At 40.1% G+C, this 21,680-nt stretch overlaps 3 protein-coding genes across 6 annotated transcripts; 2 read left to right on the forward strand and 1 right to left on the reverse strand.

The window, feature by feature from the left end:
• Positions 1-221: 221 nt before the first annotated feature.
• Positions 222-5,185, reverse strand: NIF3L1 (NGG1 interacting factor 3 like 1). Its single transcript, XM_026048172.1, has 6 exons — positions 4,738-5,185; positions 4,009-4,174; positions 3,435-3,561; positions 2,862-3,000; positions 2,049-2,132; positions 222-1,031 (listed from the first exon to the last, which is right to left on the reverse strand). Exons 1-6 carry the CDS (start codon positions 5,162-5,164, stop codon positions 847-849), a joined length of 1,128 nt encoding a protein of 375 aa, XP_025903957.1. The 5' UTR covers positions 5,165-5,185; the 3' UTR covers positions 222-846.
• A 339-nt stretch (positions 5,186-5,524) lies between these two features.
• On the forward strand, positions 5,525-10,943 carry PPIL3 (peptidylprolyl isomerase like 3). Its single transcript, XM_026049618.1, has 7 exons — positions 5,525-5,665; positions 6,021-6,068; positions 6,504-6,578; positions 7,903-7,996; positions 8,572-8,639; positions 9,102-9,220; positions 10,638-10,943. The coding sequence occupies exons 2-7, from the start codon at positions 6,066-6,068 to the stop codon at positions 10,762-10,764; spliced, it is 486 nt and encodes a 161-aa protein (XP_025905403.1). The 5' UTR covers positions 5,525-5,665; positions 6,021-6,065; the 3' UTR covers positions 10,765-10,943.
• A 2,967-nt stretch (positions 10,944-13,910) lies between these two features.
• CLK1 (CDC like kinase 1) lies at positions 13,911-21,638 on the forward strand. 4 transcript variants are annotated; one of them, XM_026047693.1, is made up of 13 exons: positions 13,911-14,023; positions 15,205-15,362; positions 15,587-15,818; positions 16,897-16,987; positions 17,383-17,449; positions 18,360-18,476; positions 19,343-19,509; positions 19,585-19,679; positions 19,767-19,896; positions 20,182-20,264; positions 20,784-20,863; positions 21,125-21,215; positions 21,305-21,638. In XM_026047693.1, the coding sequence occupies exons 2-13, from the start codon at positions 15,205-15,207 to the stop codon at positions 21,449-21,451; spliced, it is 1,458 nt and encodes a 485-aa protein (XP_025903478.1). In that variant the 5' UTR covers positions 13,911-14,023; the 3' UTR covers positions 21,452-21,638. The 4 variants fall into 4 exon arrangements, with proteins under 4 accessions (XP_025903478.1, XP_025903496.1, XP_025903486.1 ...); XM_026047711.1 differs by having other exon boundaries at positions 15,587-15,815; XM_026047701.1 differs by lacking the exon at positions 13,911-14,023 and adding an exon at positions 14,622-14,643.
• Positions 21,639-21,680: the final 42 nt, after the last annotated feature.

A 21,680-nucleotide genomic window follows, 5' to 3' on the forward strand; every position in this document is an offset into this window, starting at 1 on the left:
ATCAGTTCTCGGCTGTTCCTGACTCAAGAAAATTACTGTTAAATAATTCCTTGAATCCTTAACTTCAGCTTAATTTTTGGCTGCTTCTGGATGACTGCCCCATCTGTGCATTAATTTTCTGCCTCTTGTATTCTATATGAACTGTTCCGAGTCCTGTAGCATTTCAGTATCTTCTATAGCAATACAAAACTGCTGGACTTAAGGAGATCTGCAAGAAGAAATGTCTTATGCTGCTGAACCATTCCTGTTTCTCAGCTTACTTAGAGGTATTCATGTTATCGATAGTCCTGGAGTTACTCACCTCTTTTTAGTTAAATACAAATGGAACAAGACATACAGTTAAAGAAATAAATCCCTAAATTGAGTTTGCATGGGACTCTAATACACTAAGTTGCTGTGTGCAACTCAACAAGGTAAAGACTTGTTATATGATCCAGTTTTATTAACACAGCTTAAAAGGACTCACTTAACTGGTAGATGTTCCTTTTCAAAATTGTAGCTGCAGTAGGACAGAACTGCTGTGTAAATTTGAAAATGGAAACATAAGTCAGGTTTTTACAGTTTACCCAAACCAACACTTTGGTTGTTATTCAAGTATATGGAGTTAATTAGTAACAGTAACTTTATTTGAGAACAGCCTGACAGTTGAGTAGACTAGCCTTCATTAGCACAGAATTAGCATTTATGATTTTTCTGACATATGACTACATATCCCCAAATTTGGAGCATATAACACAATAATTCCAAACTGAACAAATTTAGAGTATCTTAATTAAGTTTACATTTGGAAAGGTCTGTACAATGTACTGTGAAAGTTTAACTGAGTAATGTCACTGTTTCTTTCCTCTATACCACTTGGAGGGGATCTCTGTCTTTTTCTGACACAATTATGTTGATCTTGTTCTGTAGATGGGTAGCTAGTGCGTCACGCAGCTCTGACAAGAAGCCTCGCTCAGTGTTACTGTGCTCACACAGAATAACACTTATCCCATCAGCAACAGCATCCAGAACAGCATGGTGGGACATCTCTCCTGCCATTTTGGAAAGAAATTGCATGTAGGTTACAAACAGCACGGATTTAGGTAACCAGATCTTTGCAGCATATTCATCATCTTTCTTGGAAGCTGCGAAGGGTTTAACAGGGAAAGCAGGCAGAAGCCCAAAAGTTGCAGTATCATTGGCTCTGGTAAGTGTATGGCACAATCCTCCTTTTAGGAAAGCTATGTCAGAATTTGCACAGAATACTGCAAACCTACTGTGCCAGGTGTCCCATTAAGGACTTCTAGCCTATACTTCTAGTGTACTGTTGAGAAAAACACTCAAAAATTGCTTGCCCTCTTTAAATAGTGATAGATTCTACCACTTTGACCAGGGAATAGGAGTGTGCAAAGTAGTTAGGAGGTGGACTGTGTGGTAGTCATATATCTACCCAAGTGGTTCGCTGGGATGAAGATAATACTGGGAAAACCTCATGCAAAAGGGGGCTGAGGGTCATTTCTGTAGGGTAAGGGGGAGACAGGACTTGCCTTGCCAAAGAAATCGCTCAAAAAAAAATCTGCAGAATATTGGCCAACCCCTCACATCATGAAACAAACTGTGAGGAGTACTGTAACAATGCCAGAAATAGGTCTAAGGGACCCTTTGGCCAAATACAGAATGGCAACTGTTATGTATTTTACTTTGTAAGAATCTATACCTTACTACCTTGCATTCCATTTTCCTTCAGGGAACTCTGTAGGGAACTGGGGAAATACCTCTTATAGATATTTACAATAGGCCAGTAGAGAGACACACTTGAAAAATTGTTGAAATGGACTCTGGCATCATAGGTTTAGGCTTAAATATTATGTGTATGTAGCACAATATTTTATTTCAAAAAAACCTTCCCTATGCCACAGAGCTATCTGATCTGTCTTACCTCTATTATTTCCTCAATTGTACGAAGTAATACTTTCTGGCCAAATCTTTAAACAGATGGGTCAACCCTTTTCTTTTTCCCTTAGGGGCTATTTTTATAAAGATAAGGAAGCAGTATCATAATCTCCTACCTGTGAGATAGAGGTCAGCTTTCATTCCCTTCAGGACACTGCTTCCAGAACCAGCACATAGACAAACTTTCTCCACTGGTGATTCTGCAGGATATAAGGTGCCACAGTTATATTTCCTTCCCTCTACTCAGCCTTTATGCCAGTATTACTATTAATTGAAGTAACTATTGCCCTAATTTTAGAATCAGTGCACATCTATCAGTTTAAAAGTGTCACAGGCAAAAACATCTTTGATAATAGAGCAAAATCCTCTGCATATCAAGTTTTTAACAAATCTGCTCTCACAAGTTCTATTATCTGTGTTCCTTGGAGATTAGGATAGGTAACTGGAATAAGAGGACTTCTTTTGCAGGTTTTGCTGCTGACCCACCATTTGACCTAGGTTATGTCACCTTCTCTTCTTCTATTCCTTTTTCACTGAAACATGGATGGTTACATGTTTGTAAGAATACCATATAAAGCACCTTGTTATCTTAAGGTGTTTTGAAATTTAACATTCAATCACAAAAGAGAGTGTAAAGTTATATACATTTGTGTCTGAACTCTCAGGGAAATAAGTTTTAGTAACGTTATGTAAACTGTTAAAAGGATGTCTTGTGCAGCTTTCTCCACAGTGACAACCCCCCATAATACAAAACTTGTAATGAGAAGTACATATATTATCCTTTTTGTACGACTGAATCACATAAGGCTGTATATTTAATAGTGTTCCATACTACAGCAGCAGTTTCACACACACACCCCTGCATTTTCTCTCCTTATATTCATAGAATACTAGTTTCAATGGTCAGGTATAGTTGCAGGGTTATTTACCTAGTGTTTTGCCCTTTCCCACAGCTAGGCGGATGTGGGGTAGTTTTAGATGGCTTTTAATGCGCTCTATCATGGTTAATAAGGAGACTGGCTCACTCATTGTGCAGAGACGTCCCATTCCAGTATGTGGAAGAAGAGGCTGAAGGGAAGAGAAATTAAGATTACTCTGAGAAAGCGATTCCAGAAGCTCACATTGCTTTCCATACTCTACAAAGGTGACTCTATTGGGCATCAAGAATGAATTCTCTGAACTTTGCAGAAGAAACACATAAGTGATTATCTAAAATGTAACATATAGCTATTGGGCATCAAGAATGAATTCTCTGAACTTTGCAGAAGAAACACGTAAGTGATTATCTAAAATGTAACATATAGCTATTAGAACTGTTTTAAGAATTGATATAGGTGACAAGTGTGTTCACTGTTTTGAAAAAATGTATGTGGTTTCAACCCCCCAGTAGGCCAGCGTTTCAGAGCACTGACAGGTCACATAGGAAACGTGGGATGCCAGCAACTGTTAGATTTCAGTCTTTAGGGCAGTCTGCTCACACAGGTAAAACATGCATTCATTACCTTTTGTAATAACAGAATCTCAGTCTTGTGATAGAGGGAGCTGTTCTTGGACAATAATGCCACCACCTCCAACAGTGCTTTCTGAGAGCAATTTAGACTCACTCGTGTTTGTTCTTCACCTTCTACCCTGAGGAAAGATGTATTTGGTGATTGCTAGGAAAGTAGTTAAATTTTCAGCATCTTGTATTTATATGTTGTTTTGTATATTAACAGAATATAAAGCCAGTCTATCACAGAGAAAGGGAAAAAGGAGGATAGGCCATAGACTAGTCTACTGCTATGGAAAAAAAACACAAATATAACTCAACTGTCCTCACTTAGCTTCCTGTAAAAACTCTTTCTCACCATCTCTAGTCCATGTGATGCCACAGTGAGTTGCCAGTTACCAATTAACCTCACATGGATCAGTCAGAAAAGAATGATTATCCTGTAAGTTTATAGAGCTTTTCTGTGAGGAAAACAAAACGGCAACAACGCACAGAGAAAGAAAGTGATTACAATAGTAAAATACAGTTCTGGCAATGTGTTCTTTCAAGCAACAGAAAGAAGACAAATGAGGGAGTGAAGCGGGTACCTGGCAGGGAGAGTAGTGACGGAGGAGATGCCTTGGATGTCTTTGATTTTGGACAGCAGTGTCTCTAGCTGCTCCGTGCTGTCTGCACAGAATTCCACTCGGTGAGGACCCTCCGTTGGATAGCTTGGAGCAGTTGAGGGATGCAGCGGGACAGAGGTACAGGCACCTGAGAACACAGCGCACAGGTGAGCTGCATTACAAAGCTGGATGATATTCCTTATGCTGATTTTAACAGACAGGAGAGTGACAAATGGAAAATGCATACTGACTTATGCAAAAAGAGATGCATCTTAGAACAATTTTTGCTAATTTGCTGGCAAGATGATATATATTGTTTGTACCTTCTTGAAGCCATTCAAGTTCTAACCTAAAAACTGCACAAATGTTAAGTTTCTGATTTGGAAATCAGTCTGGAAAAGGCATAGCTGCTTTCATTTATGAGCTACAACACAGAATAAAAATATAAAAGAATTTCAGATATCTAAAGTGCTGTAGAAACTATTAAGACTTTGCACTTTATAATCAATGTCAGCAATTTAAAGTCAGCAGTTTAAACTTTTCAACCAAAATATGCAGTAAATACGCTGTACCAGTTCTGACTACATCCTGTAGCAGAAACATGCACCTCCAAAGGTGTACTGGTGTTGGCATTTGATGCATCTCACCAAGATCAATTCCCTAAGATAAGCTGAGGGTGCAGAGAAGTGCTGCAAATAGGTTTCCCCTCACCGAGTCCCTTTGCTAGCCAGTTGTTGACACCATGCCGTACGGCGTCGTAGGCGGTGTGCGGGGAGTAAATCCCGATCCTGTGCTCCAGTGCCCGCACCACCAGCCGCTCCTTCCATGTCCCCCACGTCACCCGCTTGAGCGGCGTGAATATGGGCGGGTGGTAGGAGAGGATGAGCTCAGCCTTCTTCTGCACGGCCTCCTCCATCACCTCCTCCGTGAGGTCGTTGGTGAGGAACAGGGTGCTGACCACGTGCGGGGGGCTCGGCTCCACCAGCAGCCCCACGTTGTCCCAGCTCTCGGCCAGCGCGGGCGGCGCGAACTCGTTGAGGGCGGTCACGAGCTCGCCGAGGTTCATGGCGGCGCGCGAGGGCCGGAGGCGCAGCGGGCTGGTGCTTCGGCAGAGGAGCCGTGTGCCCCGCAGCAGCATGCGGCGCTGCCTGGGGCGAGAGCAGGAGGGAAACGGGCTAAATGACCGACCGCAAAGCACGGGAACCGACGCAGCTCCCCTAGCAGCGTTTGCCTTCAGCACCGCCACCCATAACCGCCACAAGCCCCGGCCGTTCGCGGCGCTGCCGCCCTCACCTCCCGCCTCCGCAGGCCCGCGGGGAGGGGCCCGGCCCGGCCCGGTCCCGCCGCTTCCGCCGCGCGGGCCCGCGGGGGCGGCCGCTCCGCTCCGCTCTCCCGCGCTCCGGCGGCCGCGGCCTTGGCGGGAGGTGCCGTGTGGGAGCAGCGGGCGCCGCGAGGCCGCCGCGCAGCCTGGCCGCGCTCACGGCCGCCGCCTGGGCTTACGGCCGCCGCGCGCCCTCGCGGCCCTTTCCCTCACCGAACTCCAACGTTAGTTTGAAAATAGCAGCGCTTCAAACGCAACGTTTGCCGCTCTCCCTGGCTGTGGGTACCTGGCTGCCGCAGGCGCGAGAGCCACCGAGAGGTAACCCTGAGTTAAACTTGTGTACGGGAACTGGCATGTGGCCTTTTGCTTTATCGGGTACCTGTGTGATGTGTGTAACCATAATCTCTAGAAAAGTGGTTATTGCTTAGTAAAAGCTCTTGCTTTAGGAAAGGCTCTTTTTTGCCCACCTCATTGTCTGAACTGTTTGTTTTTACCCCCTTCTATTTCTATATATGCTGGATATGTTTATCCACTGTGAGGCTTGAATAATACTGTAAAACCTCATGGAGAAAAGAAGCTAATAATTTCATTAACCACACACATATTTTAGGATTGCAAAGTCCTTGGGACTGTGGAAAAAAATAACAAATTACTTTTTGCTTTTTTTTCCTAGGAACCTGCTATATACAAATCTACCTCAGCTTTTTGATGAGCAAACATGGTGAGATCAGTAGCAGTTTTTATATCCTGTATGATTTTTGTAAGTCATCTTTGAAAAGTGAATAGCTGTTCTGCATCTCAGTGATGATGTTTTTCTCTGAGATTGTGAAGGCTTTACAGTGAAAAGCACTGCTTTCCATTTCAAAGATTTCTACACAAGATACTATGAAAAGGAGAACATGTTGGTGCTAGTAGTTCATCAATCTAAAAACAGAATAAAATCTTTATTTATGACATTAAAATTGAATCCTAATTTGACTAATATCTGGTTGTCTAGTTTGATTTCTTCCACTGCAAACACATTGTTCAAGTTGCAAGCACAACGCTCTCCTTGAATGCTGTAAGCTTCTACAACTGTAGGCTTTGAAAAGTTTTACAATAAGGAAATATGATAAAAGATACTATATTAATAAAGATATTTTCTGCTCTTGCACAGGCTGTCACATTGCACACTGATGTCGGAGATATTAAAATAGAATTATTCTGTGAGCGAACACCAAAAACTTGTGAGGTAAGCCGCGTAACAGGAGTAGGATTATTAGTGTTGAAGCGAGCAGTAGGACTAGTGAAGATCATAGAGGAGATGAAATGTGTGTGAAACAATTCATTGTTTCACATTGTGGAATATTTACATTTTAAGCCGCTGTAGTGCCTGATCAACTTGAGAACTTGTTGCGTACTGCATTGTACTGTCTACAGTTTTATTGCCTATTTATTTCAGATCAGGTTTAGTTAAGGGCCACTTATTTCTCAAAATGTCATTTGTCCGTGGCAGGAAACATGGGACTTTGCCGTGGTATTCCCAAACTTCCCTTGGTTTGCCCATGTTCCCATACTCATACCACTTACCTTTTTGAAAAGAACTCCTAGTTTGTTAGAGACACCAGTTCTCCTTTGTTCAATAAAGCTTAAATTGAAGGCAGATTTTAACTAACTGTGCTGAGGCTTGGCTGTTGATTACAGAGTTACAGTACAGTTACAAAATAAAAAAATTTGAATGCAAGTGATGCTTCTGAATGTGTCTCAGGAATCCCTGTGTTTGTTCTAAACACAAACTGTGATCCCTTGAAACAGCAGGCTATAATATACTTTTCTCATTTTGTTTTTTTTAACAGCCATTTCTGTTTTGATTATAGATGCCACACATGATGTTTTAGTGATAGTTTTAGGCGGTATTATGCCAAAGTAACTTTTAAATTAAGTTCATGTTTCATTTTATAATTTTGTAGTTGTAAGATTTCCTTAAGCTAATTCAAAGCATATTTTAGTTCAAAATTCTTAGTTTCAGCTGCAAAACCTTCATTTTGCATTCTGGGCAGCCCAAACTTAAATTTCAGTGACATAGTGAGTATCTCAAAGAGAGTTTTCCTTGCAAAATGGTGAACAATACTTGCTCTTATCCAAATAGTGGGTCATGAGTCATCTATAGTACAGAGGTCCTTCAAAAAAGATGAATGTTCCTGCACTAAACTGAAAGAGAATATTTATGACCCACCCCACATCAGATCCATCTTCCCTGTGGTGCTCTATGTAGGCAGCATCTGTGTTGCTTTGTTGATTTTTCTGGATCATTCTGGGCTTGGTACTTAAAAGAAAAGAGAAAACAGCAACAACATCGAAACAGCAAAACTATAGCAATGGCTCTGAAAAGGGATGGAAAACCTGAGGGTTATTTTTATCTTTTATAGCCAACAATAGTCTGGGGCGTTTGACTCATGTTATGATGCTGACAGTGCAAAGCAGAGCCAGAACTAGTCTTGCCAGTGCTGTGGTTTTAGCTACATCCGATATTATTTCTGAGTTGCTTGTTAATATTCTGTGTTTCATTTCCTTAGAATTTCCTGGCTCTTTGTGCTAGTAACTACTACAATGGCTGCGTATTTCACCGGAATATAAAGGGCTTCATGGTTCAGACAGGGGATCCATTAGGTAAATCCTTCTGTCAGGGTTTGTATATATAGAAATATACAGGGATGGGATTAAACATAATCATTACTGTATTGTTGACAGGGTTTTGTGATGTACCTGATTGGTGAGTTTACAGAAGAGGAGCAGCCATTATCCTAGCTGTAAATAACCATGCAGCAGAGAAGTATTTTACAGACTTTAATTTTTTCAGCTGTTGTCACTGAATATGATGGTTCTGCTGACTTACCAGTACTTGCACGTAGTTGCTACTCTAGTTTTTTCATGAAAGCTTACAGTGCTTCTAGCAATTCTCTTTAGCATTTTGGGAAATGGCCTAGACAGTAGGAGAAACAGTTGATTCACCTGTGTACTTATTTGTACTCGTTCTGAATTTGAGAATATCTTGGCACTTCATGCTACTTAATAGTTGTTTATATTATTTAGTGCTCTGCTCAATATCAAGACATGAGAAACTTATTCTCAAGTGATTTACAGTCTTTCTTTAGTGTGTTTGTTCTAACATGTTAGAACAATGCATCATTTCTGATTTTTTCCATCTGAGAATCCAATAATCTGTTGTGGTACTCCTTTGGCAGGCACTGGGAAAGGAGGAAACAGCATCTGGGGCAGGAAGTTTGAAGATGAATTCAGTGAATACCTGAAGGTATTGGTGTATTTTCAATATACTGCTGTGTTTCACATACAGTTTCCTTAAAGGTGGGAGAATGATCGGTGTTGTGTTGCACTAGATTAAATACCTGTCTGGTAACTGAAATAAGGCATAAACCTGCAGTTAGGTAATGTTATTAAAGCTTGCTGTTGAAATAGGAACAGGCATTTCCATACTTTGCAAGTTAGATTTGAGGATTCTCAGCACTGAGAACAGAAGTAAGAGAGGTTGTAACAAGATATTTTTAATTCACTTGAGAGTAAAGAAGGCATCTTGCATTGTAAGAGCAAACTTGAAGAGCTAATTATGGGTAGTGATAGAATATATTAGCAGCCAAGATTTGTTTTTACTAATGGTGTTGAGGTGGAGTACTAAGTCATTAATCCTTTTGTACATTTGAAATTCTGTTTTCACAGATATGTATTCAATGCTCAGGGGTTTTTTTCCTTCTTTTAGCACAGTGTCCGTGGAGTTGTTTCAATGGCAAACAATGGTCCAAATACCAATGGTTCACAGTTCTTCATCACTTATGCCAAGCAGCCACATCTGGATATGAAGTACACTGTCTTTGGGAAGTGAGTGAGATCCAAACATATGCTTCTTTGTCAGAGCATTGAAAGGATCCGAATATTTTGGATCATGTGCAATGCAAATTGAGAAACTTTTATGACAAAAGTCTTGAAAATTGTGGTTCTTTGTATATATAAATGTATGGACTTATACTGCTAGCAGAATTGATTGACCCAAAATACTGCTTCTCATTTTACTGTTAGTCATAGGAAATTTAGTGGAAATAGACATTTAAAAATAGTATCAAGGATGGAAATTTTTTTTTTTTGTACTGACCGTTTCAGCTTACTGTCCATTTGGGCATGGACAGGAAGGCAAGTTGAAATGACTAGTACAGTAAACAAAACAATAAGACAAAAAAAACCCTACTCCATTCCTGATACTATTTTTCTATATTGAAGTCATGATAATGGGTTTTCTTTTGCTTGTTGTTGAAAAGCCTCTTGTATACAAATGAATCTGTTGAACAAAAATTGCCTTCATCAAATAGAGCTGAAAGTTCAAAATAGCTAGTGAAAACTGAAAATTGCATATTTACCATTTGTATTGTTTATGGCGATATGGACAAGCATAGTGTTCTTTCATCTCTGTTTAAGTGTGATTTGAAGTAATTTTTTGCATGTCTCTCTCCCACAAAAGAGCAGGGGCTCTGATAATGAGAACTCTGCTAGATTTTCTGTGTCAGTTGAAGATAACTGTTGTCCTAATTAAAGAATTTGCTGAACAGAACGTTCATCCATGTTTCATAGTCCAGCATCCTAGATTCAAAAAAATTGATGAATGTGGTGGTGAATTGAGTGGTGAATGACATGTCATGTGTTCTGCCAAGTCTGTTACAGGGGTACTAAACTGTTAAAATTTAACAGAACTAATTATTTAAATTGAAAAAGTAAGGAATTTATTAGACTAATTTCTCTTGCCACTTCTTCAGCCTGAAGAGGACTAAGTGCATTTGTTCCATTAGATGTACACAGTAATTAGTGGTCAGTCCAATCTTGCCTTTGAGCAGTAATTATCAAAATCTCACATTTTGAAACTGATTTTCCAGCTCTGAGATTTCGGTAGTTCACCATGAAGTCTGTTTGTTGTAACCAATATCTTGCTTCTAGTTAAACATACACTACGATCATTCAGATCTGCCTGCCAGGAAATGTTCTTCATCGCTGTGGTTTGTATAAAAATATGATATTGTTGGTGGGGGAATTACTTTATTGCTTATCAGAATCTCTCATGGTTGACTAAAATTCTCTTTCAGTATAGGTTATAATACTATATGCAAGATTTTGGCTGCCTTATTTGTATGATTTGCTTGCCAGGTGTTTGCCCTGTGGTACTTGCTGTAAAGTGCTTTGAGATACCTCAAATTTGAAAGTTAAATTGTATGTTAGAAGGAGCTTCCTAACAGTTCTGCTTTTCTTTCAGAGTTATCGATGGCTTGGAGACCTTGGATGAGCTGGAGAAACTGCCTGTGAATGAAAAAACCTACCGGCCTCTTAATGATGTTCACATTAAAGACATCACAATTCATGCCAACCCTTTTGCTCTGTAACCCCCAAATTTGTGGCTCTTTAAGACTAGTCAGAATGACTGCTGGATTATGATGTTTAAAATGTCATTAAGAAGAACTACGCAACGTGGATCATACCATTGGTCCTTGGATGCAGGACCTTCAGGAGCTGTGACATTGGGAGTTGTCACAGGGAAGTCTGGCTGTCACTTCAGCAGCCAGTTTTTCCAGAATATCTCCCGGGATTTTGACTTCAAAACGTAGCTTTTTGTATGTGTAAAATAAGGGAAGACTTTTAAATATATATGTATTTTTGCAAATCTTTGCTTTCTGTCTTGTCTTTCTAAAGGGAGTTATTCAGAAATAAATATTTAGCTAGAATACACTCTAGCAATTTTCTGAAACTTTCCCAGGTAAGTGCCAGCATTTCTTACTGTTTTTTTGAAAGTTGAGAAAAATATGTACTATTTTTTCCTCTAGGTGAGAATGGTGTAAGAGAGGAATCGTTTCTCTGCTAGTGGATTAAAGACCATGTTTAAATGAGTGCTTTCTCTTGTACTGATGTGTTGGACTGAACCTCTTCAGCTTCCCCAGAAGGTAGATCAGAAACGATTATCTTTGCCTCAAAGTTTTTAGTGAGTGTTTGCATCTTTACATAGCAGCTCTTTGAAAAGAGGTAACCATGGATTTAGTATAATTTTTTTTCATCGTTTTGCTGCATAAACAGAATTAAACAAAACAAAGAGTAGTGATGAAGACTGTGATCAGACTTCTTACCAAAAATATCCTGATATGCTTAAAACATAGTATGACCAAGATGTTGTTAAAGAAGATGGTCTTGCATGTTAGTGGTGGGATTGTCAGAAGCCCTCCTGGTATTGTATGACAGAAAGAAGAGGGCAGAGTGCCTGTGAGAAGTGGTGGTTGGCACAACAAAGTAACGGTTGAAATACAAAAAATAATTGGTGAACAAGCTGTTGACTTCAGATCAGATTATCTGCAAAAAGGTTTAAAGGTGCCTCAGTATTGGCTGGTGGTGTCAAATCCCTTTGAAGAATCCCAAAAGTAATTTGGCATTCATCAGTCTCTATTCATTTGGACCCAGCCCCAAGCCACCACCACCAACAAAAAAAGGTGAAGGGTCCTGTAAAAATACTTCGGTGCAGTAAGCATAAACTGACTTGAGCAGGCACAAGAAAGCCTTTTTTTACACCTAATAAAAGCAATCTCCATGTTGGGTATGTTGAAAAAAACCATTCTATGATTCATCTGTTTATTTAAAAATGACCGCTTATGGATTTAAAAAAAAATCAGCATGTTTACTATGAAGAAAGAAAAAAATCAGCTTGTTTCCACTGAGGTGCATTTTCTGACTCTACGTATTGTAGAAGTCAGAGGATGTTTTGTCCAGTTCCAGATGGAAGAAAAAAAAAATGCATGGGAGCACTAGCTAGGACAGAGCACCTACATCCAACTTCTGCCCTCCTGGGCTTCTCCTCATTTTGCTTTTGGACTCCATTGATCTCACCTAGCAAGCCCCATCCTTAGCTATCATTGATTTTTTGGCATTTCTTTTAATATCGTTCTGGTATTCAGATGGATATTGGAAAGAACCCTAATTTTGAATATTTAAGAGATGAGGTTATGTTATGCCTGGTTTGTAATGTAGTCTTGCTAAAAACTGCTAGTCCTTGTTCCAGACTTAAAATCTTTTTTTCCCTCTACTACTACAGTCTGGTGAGGAGCTCAATTACTGTAGCTCTGTGGTCTTTCTAGCTTGCTTCCTTGTAACCAATGGTAACAAGGAACAGGCAAAAAGCAGACAATTGCATGCTTCACTAACATGCAAAAGGAAAGGTATCGTGAGAATTTTCTACACTGCAAAGGAACCAGTAATTTGAAATAAATCACATAACTCAAAGCATGATTACCTAGGCAGTTGCTGTGCTGAGTGTGCACGCAGGCAGCTATTTTATTAGCAGCTGTCTGGAGTTGTGTAACATGTACGAGGCCTTAAATAGCGAAAATGCTGGAGAAAATACTGTTCTTTATTTGTGCTTTATGAATTGCTTTGTTTAAATCCATCAGTCCAATGCTGTATGACAAAAACTCTACAACCTACAAGGTGAGTTTTGTCAAAATAAATTATGTTTGCAAAGGAAAAACATGCTGGTGTATGTTAACACTATGATCTTGTATTAATGGCTGTGATGCAGGGTATCATCATGTATATTCTAGATAATGCCTCACAATTTGGCATTAGAAAAATGATAGGAAAAAACTTAGAAATATGTCAAGAACAGACTCTTAGTTTAAGGTACTGTAGCTTTCTTTGCATAGTGTAAGTACTGGGCAGCAACACAAATAGAACAGTATGTTACTAGTGATAGATTGCCACAAGTAATGAACCTATTGGGTATTGGTCACAGGGTCAAGTGGTGAAACCATAAGAATACAAAGAGGTAAAAAGCTAAGGCTGTCTCTCAAAGGTGAAGAGTTTCAGAATTTTAGTCTTGTCTAAGTTAATGAGTTAGTTATGAGCGCACACTTGTGCTTCAGGACTGTTTTACCCTTAGCTTCTTTCATTCCCTGTCCTGTATTTTAAATGCCAAATGAAATGGCTGACTGCTTTTTACTGACCTTGCTTTCGGAGAGGCACATTTCAGATGTGATGCCTGTATATTACTAAATGATACCACAGATCGTCCCTGAAGCTGCTACTGAGAAAGAAATGGTGGTCCAGGGCCACCTTCCATGAGGCGAGTGGTTTTTGCTGCCTTGAACTGCCTACCATGGGATAAGAGATGTCCTGGGAGGGCTTTTCTGTTCTCTGGGCCCCATGGCTTTCTCTGGAGACCCATTCTGGTTTGTTTTTTAAGGTGTTTCATTTGTTAAGGGGTAGTTGAGACCTGAAAATGTGACTAAGACAGTGAAAGGTACTGTAAGATACCAGATCACCCAAAGACAAATTATTTCAAAATGTCTTTAATGCTAGGGCGTTACAAAGACTTTTGAACAACATTTGTAATACGTGGTATTTCTCTCTTTATTGATTTGAAAGCGGCTGCTGTTCTGAGAGCGCCTATAACCCACGGGAAGCGGCGAGCCACCCTGCGCTGCGCCATTTGAAACGACGGTTGCGCCGCGCCCCGCCCCCCGCGGTGACGCTGTGACGCGTCGCCGCCCTCCAGAAGGTTCCTGGCGCCGCCATTTTGTGGCGAGCTTAGAGCTGAGGGGCGGCGGCCGTTGTGGTCCCAACATCCGCGGCTCGCCGACAGGGGCGACATCCCCAACCACCAAGGTGAGGCCATGGCGGCAGCAGGGCCGCTGGTAGCTCGCTCCTGGCTCCGCGTGCCGAACCGCCGCGGCAGCTGGGGGAGAGCTGAAGGACACGGTTATGAGGCGGGACGGGCTGTGGCGGGGACATGGCGCTGCCGGGGGACGGGCGGGCAGGGGCCGCTGCACTGCCCAGGTTGCTGCACCTGCCATGGTGGTGGTGGTGGCGGGCAGGGACTGTCTAGGGGGCCGCTCGGCCCGCCCAAGCGGTCCAGGGGGATCAGGGCGCTTCTCTGCCGCCGCCTGTCCCTTCAGCGGCCGCCATGTTCTCTGCCCGAGCCTTACTCGGGCGCAGAGAAAATGGCTGCGGCCGGCGGGCCAAGGAGGCCGGGGCCGTGTCTCACGGGCGGGACACTCGGAGTTGGGGCAGCCCCGAGGGAGAGACCTGTCCCCCCCGCCGGGAATGTGGCCCCCGGGAATGTGGAAGGAGCCCGCTCCGGAGCCCGCCTTGTGACGCGTCCCACTTTGTAGTGCCGAGGTGTTCAGCCTTGTACATCACGTGAGCTAGGATCAGTGTTTTACGGTTGGAAAGTGAAATAAAATCTGCAATGAGGTCTTTTCCTTTTGTGGATAAATAACTAGGAGGTACTTCTCTTTCTGTCTGCTGGCTATTTAAGATAGTATTATAAATTTTCCAAATGTCTATAAAAACATAGTAAAAGCTAAATACATTTTTTTTCCAAGCCTTAAAAATTAGCACATAGGGTAGTAAGTGTATGCTCTCCTTTTTTTTTTTTTTTTGGGGGGGGGTCACGCATGTAAGTTTTGTTTTTTTCTCAGTGTTATATATATGCACAGTTTACCATATATTAAGGTGTGTGAAGGACCGTTACCCTGCTGACCAACTTTGCAGAATTAATGTTCACAGAGTGTTTAGTGTCTGAGCCAAGGCCATTAAAAAAAAGTCTTTGTAGGTATAAGGTTATTGGTTTAAGCTCCCTTATAAAAAAAAAGATTATTTTGAGAGAATGTTTGAATATAAAATAAACCTGAAAGAAAACAGGATGGGGGGAATTACAGCTGGATGACGGAGGGGAGAAAAAAAAAAGTCTTCATTATTCTGATTGACACTTGAGTATTAATGGCTCTTAAAATTAGTTGTTTCTGCGAGGTAGTTTTAAGAGTGAACTGCCTTTTTTGTCACAGATGCGGCATTCCAGACGAACTAATTATCCTGAATGGGATGAAAAAGAAAGTTGGGATCGCAGGAGGTGCAGCAGTGGTCATAAGAGAAAAAGGAGATCACTCAGTAATGCACGGGAGAACAAGCATTTCAAACATGATCTTTCTAAACTTCCGGATAGGTAAAAAGCTTCTTGACTTCTGACAATAGCATGTATCTCTTTAAAGATTTTACTGTTCTGATAAGGTTAATATTTCTCATAAGGTTTATGTTGATGTATTAAATGTATTAATTTTTAAGTTGCAGATATTTCGAGAGGGATGTCTTACAGTTTAAAGCAAAATCCTGCCTTGATAGGGGTACTGGAATTGTTTAAATAAAGTTTGCTTAATGCTTTATTTGTAGTAACTATTCAGAAACCAAATCCATAAATGAAAGAGACCATCATGAGCGGCGCTATGTCGAAGAATACAGAAACGAGTACAGTCAAGGATATGATAATGGGCACCATCACAGAGACCATGAAAATGGTTATCACAATCATAGTAGCAAGTCATCAGGCCATAGCGGGAGGAGTAGTTACAAAAGGAAATACAAGACACATCACAGTGCCTCTCACCATCATCATTCACAGGTGGTATGACCAATTTTTAACTTAGGAATTCTATTTTAAGAAGATAAATTCTCATCTAGGCAATAATAATTGAGTGTTGGGATTTGGGGAAAACTTACTGAGTATTATTGATATATTACTTTTTATTAGGGTTTTTTTTTCCTTCAGTAAGGAATTTTCATAGTTTGTAGGTATACTTATACTACGTGGAAGACATAGTTCTGCTGCTTGTTCACTGGATATATTCAAGCTGATTAATGAACAATAACAGTTGAAGTATTTGAAATGCAGGCATCACTTTAATGCCTTGAAAGTTTTTTTTATTATGACAATTATTTATTTCAGTCATACCTAAAAATCCAAGTATAAGTTCTGAAGTCTGTTTTTTTGGCTAAACTTAAAATTACTGAATAGCAAGGAGATACTGTCAGATTTTTGCAATATTATTTATTTATTTATTTATTTACTTATTTACTTATTTGCTAAGATATTTTAAGTTTTGATGAAATAGCGTGTAGAATCATATATGTATGATGTCTGTCCACTAGCAGGGCATGCTTTCTGATGTTTGTTACAAATTTAACTGTTAAAAAAGCCATAGATAGGTTTTACAATTGAAGCTCTTCAGCTGAGACAGCTTAAAGTAAATGTGTATGCTATTTTTATCATTTTTCTTAAGTTATTAAATATTCAGACAAGTGATTTATTATCAATTGTTTAATTTATGTATTTTAATTTGGCCTCAGGGCTGTTTTATGTAGATGGTAATTTATTGCATCCTTTATTTTCAAATAAAGGCACTGAAATTCTAAAAATTCAGTGAACCAATATTTTAGAAGAAAAAAAAATGTGTTGTGATTTTTTTGTTGCCTTGCCACTTTGAGTATCTTATCTGAAAATCTGTTCCTTGCCATGTTTTTCTCCTGTAACATAAACTATGTGCCCTGTGAATTTCTGGGGACTGAATTTGAAATTGCTCCTGCCGTTTGTGGCCTGGCGTGTATCTGAATGCCCGAATATCTCCCTGCTGAATGAATTTCGTATTCTACCCTGAATTCACTCGGGTTTATTGATTGGCTGGACGATCTTGGTGCCGTTCCAGAAGAGTCATCGAAGGAAAAGATCCAGGAGTGTAGAGGATGATGAGGAGGGTCACCTGATCTGTCAGAGTGGAGACGTACTAAGTGCAAGATGTATAGAATATTTTTCAAAACTTATTAACCTTTCAGATAGAATAATTTCTTTTAGCGTAAGATGTGAGGGGGCTTTGGAAGTTTTTTTTTCTGTCTTTTGTTGGGGGGATATTGTTGTTCTTTTTTTCTGTAGAACTTTATATGTTTTTCTTTTTTTTTCCTTTTTTCTTTTTTTATTTTCTGAAATAGTAAATGATGTTAATGAACCTAGATGAATATCTGTAAATATGTCTTGCTGAGAGTTGTTCAGTAACATCTCTCAAACTGTATTTATGTTTTTATAGAAACAGTCTAGAATAATCTTCAATGATAGTACTTAACTGTTTTTGTTGTTGTTGTTTTGAATAATGGAATAACTTCACAACTTCTGTGACTGAGAGTTGTTTTCTTTTTAGATGAAATTGTTGCTACTTTGGGTGAAGGCGCTTTTGGAAAAGTGGTGGAATGCATCGATCACAAGGCGTAAGTCTGTTTCAGTTGATATTTGTATTTTTTCTTACTCATTTTATCCCAGTATACGTGCTTCAGGAAGTGATTTCAGATTGGTTGGATCAAATCAGTTCCTAATATGCTGATCTGTGTATTCCTTTAAATGTAGACGTAAAATAACAAAACTAGGAGTAGTGGGTTATGCATAATTGGCGTTAGTGTGGGAATAACAAATGTTTTATGGTGACAACTGGAGAATTAAATTACTCCATTTATTTGCCCAACTTCCATTTTTTGAGGAGGGGGAGGAAGTTTCCTACCTTTACCTTAAGGTGTATTTGAGTAGCCAGTAAGAGCTGGGACACTTGAGGCTATTGCTGTTCCCCAATGTATATGTAAAACCTCGTATTGTACTTAGAGTGTATAACCTGTGATGATGCAATACTGTTTGGGTTCTAGCAGTTGTTATATTAAAGGTTGGGAACATATTTTTCTGCAGTATAAGGGGTTTTGTATGCTTTAGGAATCAAATTGTCTTTTCTAGTCACTGCAGAATATGATTGACAGCTCAGTTAAATTAACTGCTCAGATCACTGAAGACAACTTGATGTTTCTGACTGACAGCTGCGTTGGGGTGCAAAGCATTAACTTCCCTCTCATATTAGCCCAATACACATAAATAAACAATTGGAGGCAGATCTTTTTTTTAGCCTTTAAAAGAAGTATTTAAAAGAGGTATTTATTCCCTTGTTTGTGGGAACCTGTGAAACTTGGGTACATTTAAGTCAGCACATATGTACTCTTAAAAATATCTTTTCTGCTAAATCATTTTCAGCAAAGATTGAATTTTATCAGTATTGAATTTTGTTATAAACAATGTTTATGGGGATAATTGCCGAATTGTCTTAGTTAAGTAACCATAAAAAACCTTATCGTTTTTCAGGGGAGGTAGACATGTAGCTGTGAAAATAGTAAAAAATGTCGATAGGTATTCTGAAGCAGCTCGTTCAGAAATTCAAGTACTGGAACATTTAAATGCATCGGATCCCAGCAGTACATAGTAAGTGCAAAGAAGATTGTACCTTGTTTTGGCTGCATTTTTATAACCCAAAACAGTGATATTGCAAGCTCAGAATTACTAATTAGTAACTTTTGAGTACTTTGCCTTCTAAATCAGCCAAGGCCACTTCTCTTTGGTGTCTCTGATAGTTGCAGAGCATCTGCAACTGCAGAGCATCTGCTGTTCACCTCTGGAAGCAGGGCTAATTTTTGCACATGCCTGTGCAGCTGTACACAAGTACCCCTCTCTAGCTCAGGGAGCTTTCACCAGGCCTCTTGCCCTGCTTGCTTCTTGGGGGAGCCGCGGTGCGTTGAGAGCTGTGAAGGGGACCTAGCTTCAGTCAGTGCAGTCATAGTATTGATTGGATACTTAATAAGGGAATTCTACCTTCACTATCATGTTCTTGTTGGATTTTTTTTTTAAAATGCTCCCCCCTCCAAAAAAAAAAAAAAAAAAAAAAAGAAAGAAAAAAGAAAAAAAAAAAGGTGAGTAATCAGCTCTACAGGGCCTCATTAGCTGAATTTACAGCCAGTCTCCTGAAGTGCCTCCAGGGGGAGGAGGGTGTCTGGTGCTGGTGCCTCAGTGGTACTTCTGTCCCTAATTTATGAGGTGAGGAAAAGTTACTGTGAGGCAGCTGTGCTGGCTGAGATGAACTCACCTGAACCAGGGACACCAGTCTCTTGCTGCTGGTTCTTTGTGAGCGCTGCTATTTTTGTTAGGCCAAGTTATTGATGCAGAAAAACTTCAGAGGAAAAAAAAAAAAAACCTCTAAAAGTCTCTAGTCTCTAAAGTCTCTTCCAGTCTCTTCAGCAGTCATATGTCTCTGTGCAGTGTTTGATGTGGTTTTCCCGTTTTTTTTTTTGCAGTCGTTGTGTTGAAATGTTAGAATGGTTTGAGCATCATGGACATGTCTGCATCGTCTTTGAGCTGTTGGGGCTCAGTACCTATGACTTCATTAAAGAAAACGGCTTTTTGCCGTTTCGCCTGGACCACATCAGGCAGATGGCCTATCAGATCTGCAAATCTGTGAACTGTAAGTCTGGGTCTTGCAGGTTTCACTGTTAAGTTTTCTTGGAATCATGTGTTAACTATACTTGTTATCTTGCAGTCTTGCATGTGAACAAGCTGACACACACAGATCTGAAACCTGAAAATATTTTATTTGTGAAATCTGATTATGTGGAAGAATATAATCCCAAACTAGTAAGTCTCCACTGTCTTCCCCTATCCACCTCTTAGCAGCCGCTTGGATTTATTTCATCATCTGCATTTGTGTGTTTCACTTTTCAGAAACGTGACGAGCGCACATTAAAAAATCCTGACATCAAAGTTGTGGACTTTGGGAGTGCAACGTACGATGATGAACATCACAGTACTTTGGTGTCTACAAGACATTACCGAGCACCTGAAGTTATTCTAGGTTAGTAGACTTGATTTTTGTCCAAGGGCTTTAGAAGTCATTTCTTTGATACCTTGGACTCAGCACTGGAGACATTTGGAAAATACACTGTGATCGAAAGAGACAAGCTAGCTCCATTAGCCTGAACACTTTGTGCTCTCCAAAGCTGACATGAGCTTTGTACAGTCTAACTTGAGCTCTTTCCTCCTTGTGTCTCTAACACTGAAGTGTGCTTGTGTCGTAGTGTGACTGCTGTCGAAATGGTTCTTAGTTCCATATAAACATGAACCGTCTCCATTTCCACAGCGCTGGGGTGGGCGCAGCCGTGCGACGTGTGGAGCATTGGCTGTATCCTCATCGAGTACTACCTTGGATTCACCGTATTTCCGGTAGGTAGCAGAGCTGCCACAGCACACGGGGAAAACTCCCGGGGGAGCAGGAATGGTGCGTGCTGGACATCACCTTGTACCTTCTGCAGCAGCCCGGGGCAGAGAACAGAAATAGCACAAATAAACTTTCCAGCAGTGATGTAGCAGCAGTGCTTTGTGAGCACTCACGGCTTTGTTACTACTTTAAATTTACAAGACTGCTGACACAGAGGTGGTCTCATCCACCACTACCATCCAAAAATGTATAGGTGTGAAAAGTGTCATGGTGACAGTAGGGTTGAAAGTTGGAATTTACTAACAAAGAACAAAGCCCAGTGACAAACATGGTATGAAGTAATTTTTTTTGAGGGAAGTAGAAGGCTGTGGGCACCTTTTTTTTTTTATATTATGGGCAATACTAATAAATTGTTTCAAATGAAGTATTAAATAGTCTTAATAAATATGAAATACTATTATTTGTAAGGTGAATGGTCAAAACTACATGGAGTTAATGTGGTTAATTTGTAAATTTTGCTTTAGACCCATGACAGCAAAGAACATCTGGCAATGATGGAGCGAATATTGGGACCTTTGCCAAATCACATGATACAAAAAACAAGGTAATTTTTTTTTTTTTTTCCCTTGAATCTAGATTGCCTAGCTTACAAATTAGAATAGTTTTCAGCTTTGGTTTAATATCAAATAAATGATTGAAAACAAGTTCAGTAAACTCAGATTCATCCCTGTGCTTTATTAAATTGGCCATTTTTGTGTAAAGTGGTTCTGTGTCAGTTCCCGGGGTTGTGTTAAATGTGCAGCTAAGAACCACGCATGCGAGCTTTGCTTCTAGGGCACATAATGAGCTGTGTGCTCTGTTCAAGGAAACGCAAATACTTCCGTCATGACCACCTGGATTGGGATGAACACAGCTCAGCAGGCAGATACGTGTCAAGGCGCTGTAAGCCACTGAAGGTAAGAGAGGGGAAACACCCTGCGGGGAGAAATGTGACACTAAATCACTCTGGAAGTGAAAGTAATGTGCTGTGGGTTTCTTTAAAAAGGAATTCATGACTTGCCAAGATTCTGACCATGAGAACCTCTTCGACCTCATTGAAAAGATGCTCGAGTACGACCCGACCAAGCGCATTACTCTGGAAGAGGCTCTGAAACATCCTTTCTTTTTCCCATTGAAGCAAGAAAACAAGTAAGCTCCATCTTAAAGCTGAACAAGGTGTTACGGACTGTGTCAGTCAACAACAGAAGCATAATAAAGTTTTAAAAGTTATTTATTGTGTAAAGGTAGCTTTATAAATACCTATTTTGTATTATGACCCTGTTTGAATACTTAAATTTATTGTTCCAGCTACTGAAATAAAACTTTCTATTTAAGCAAAAGATAATGATGTACCTGATACTGTTTTTAACTTAAACGGTAAG

Source organism: Nothoprocta perdicaria, unplaced genomic scaffold (genome assembly GCF_003342845.1).
Source record: "Nothoprocta perdicaria isolate Ctin4 unplaced genomic scaffold, notPer1 scaffold_11, whole genome shotgun sequence".
NCBI classification, from domain to species: domain Eukaryota; kingdom Metazoa; phylum Chordata; class Aves; order Tinamiformes; family Tinamidae; genus Nothoprocta; species Nothoprocta perdicaria.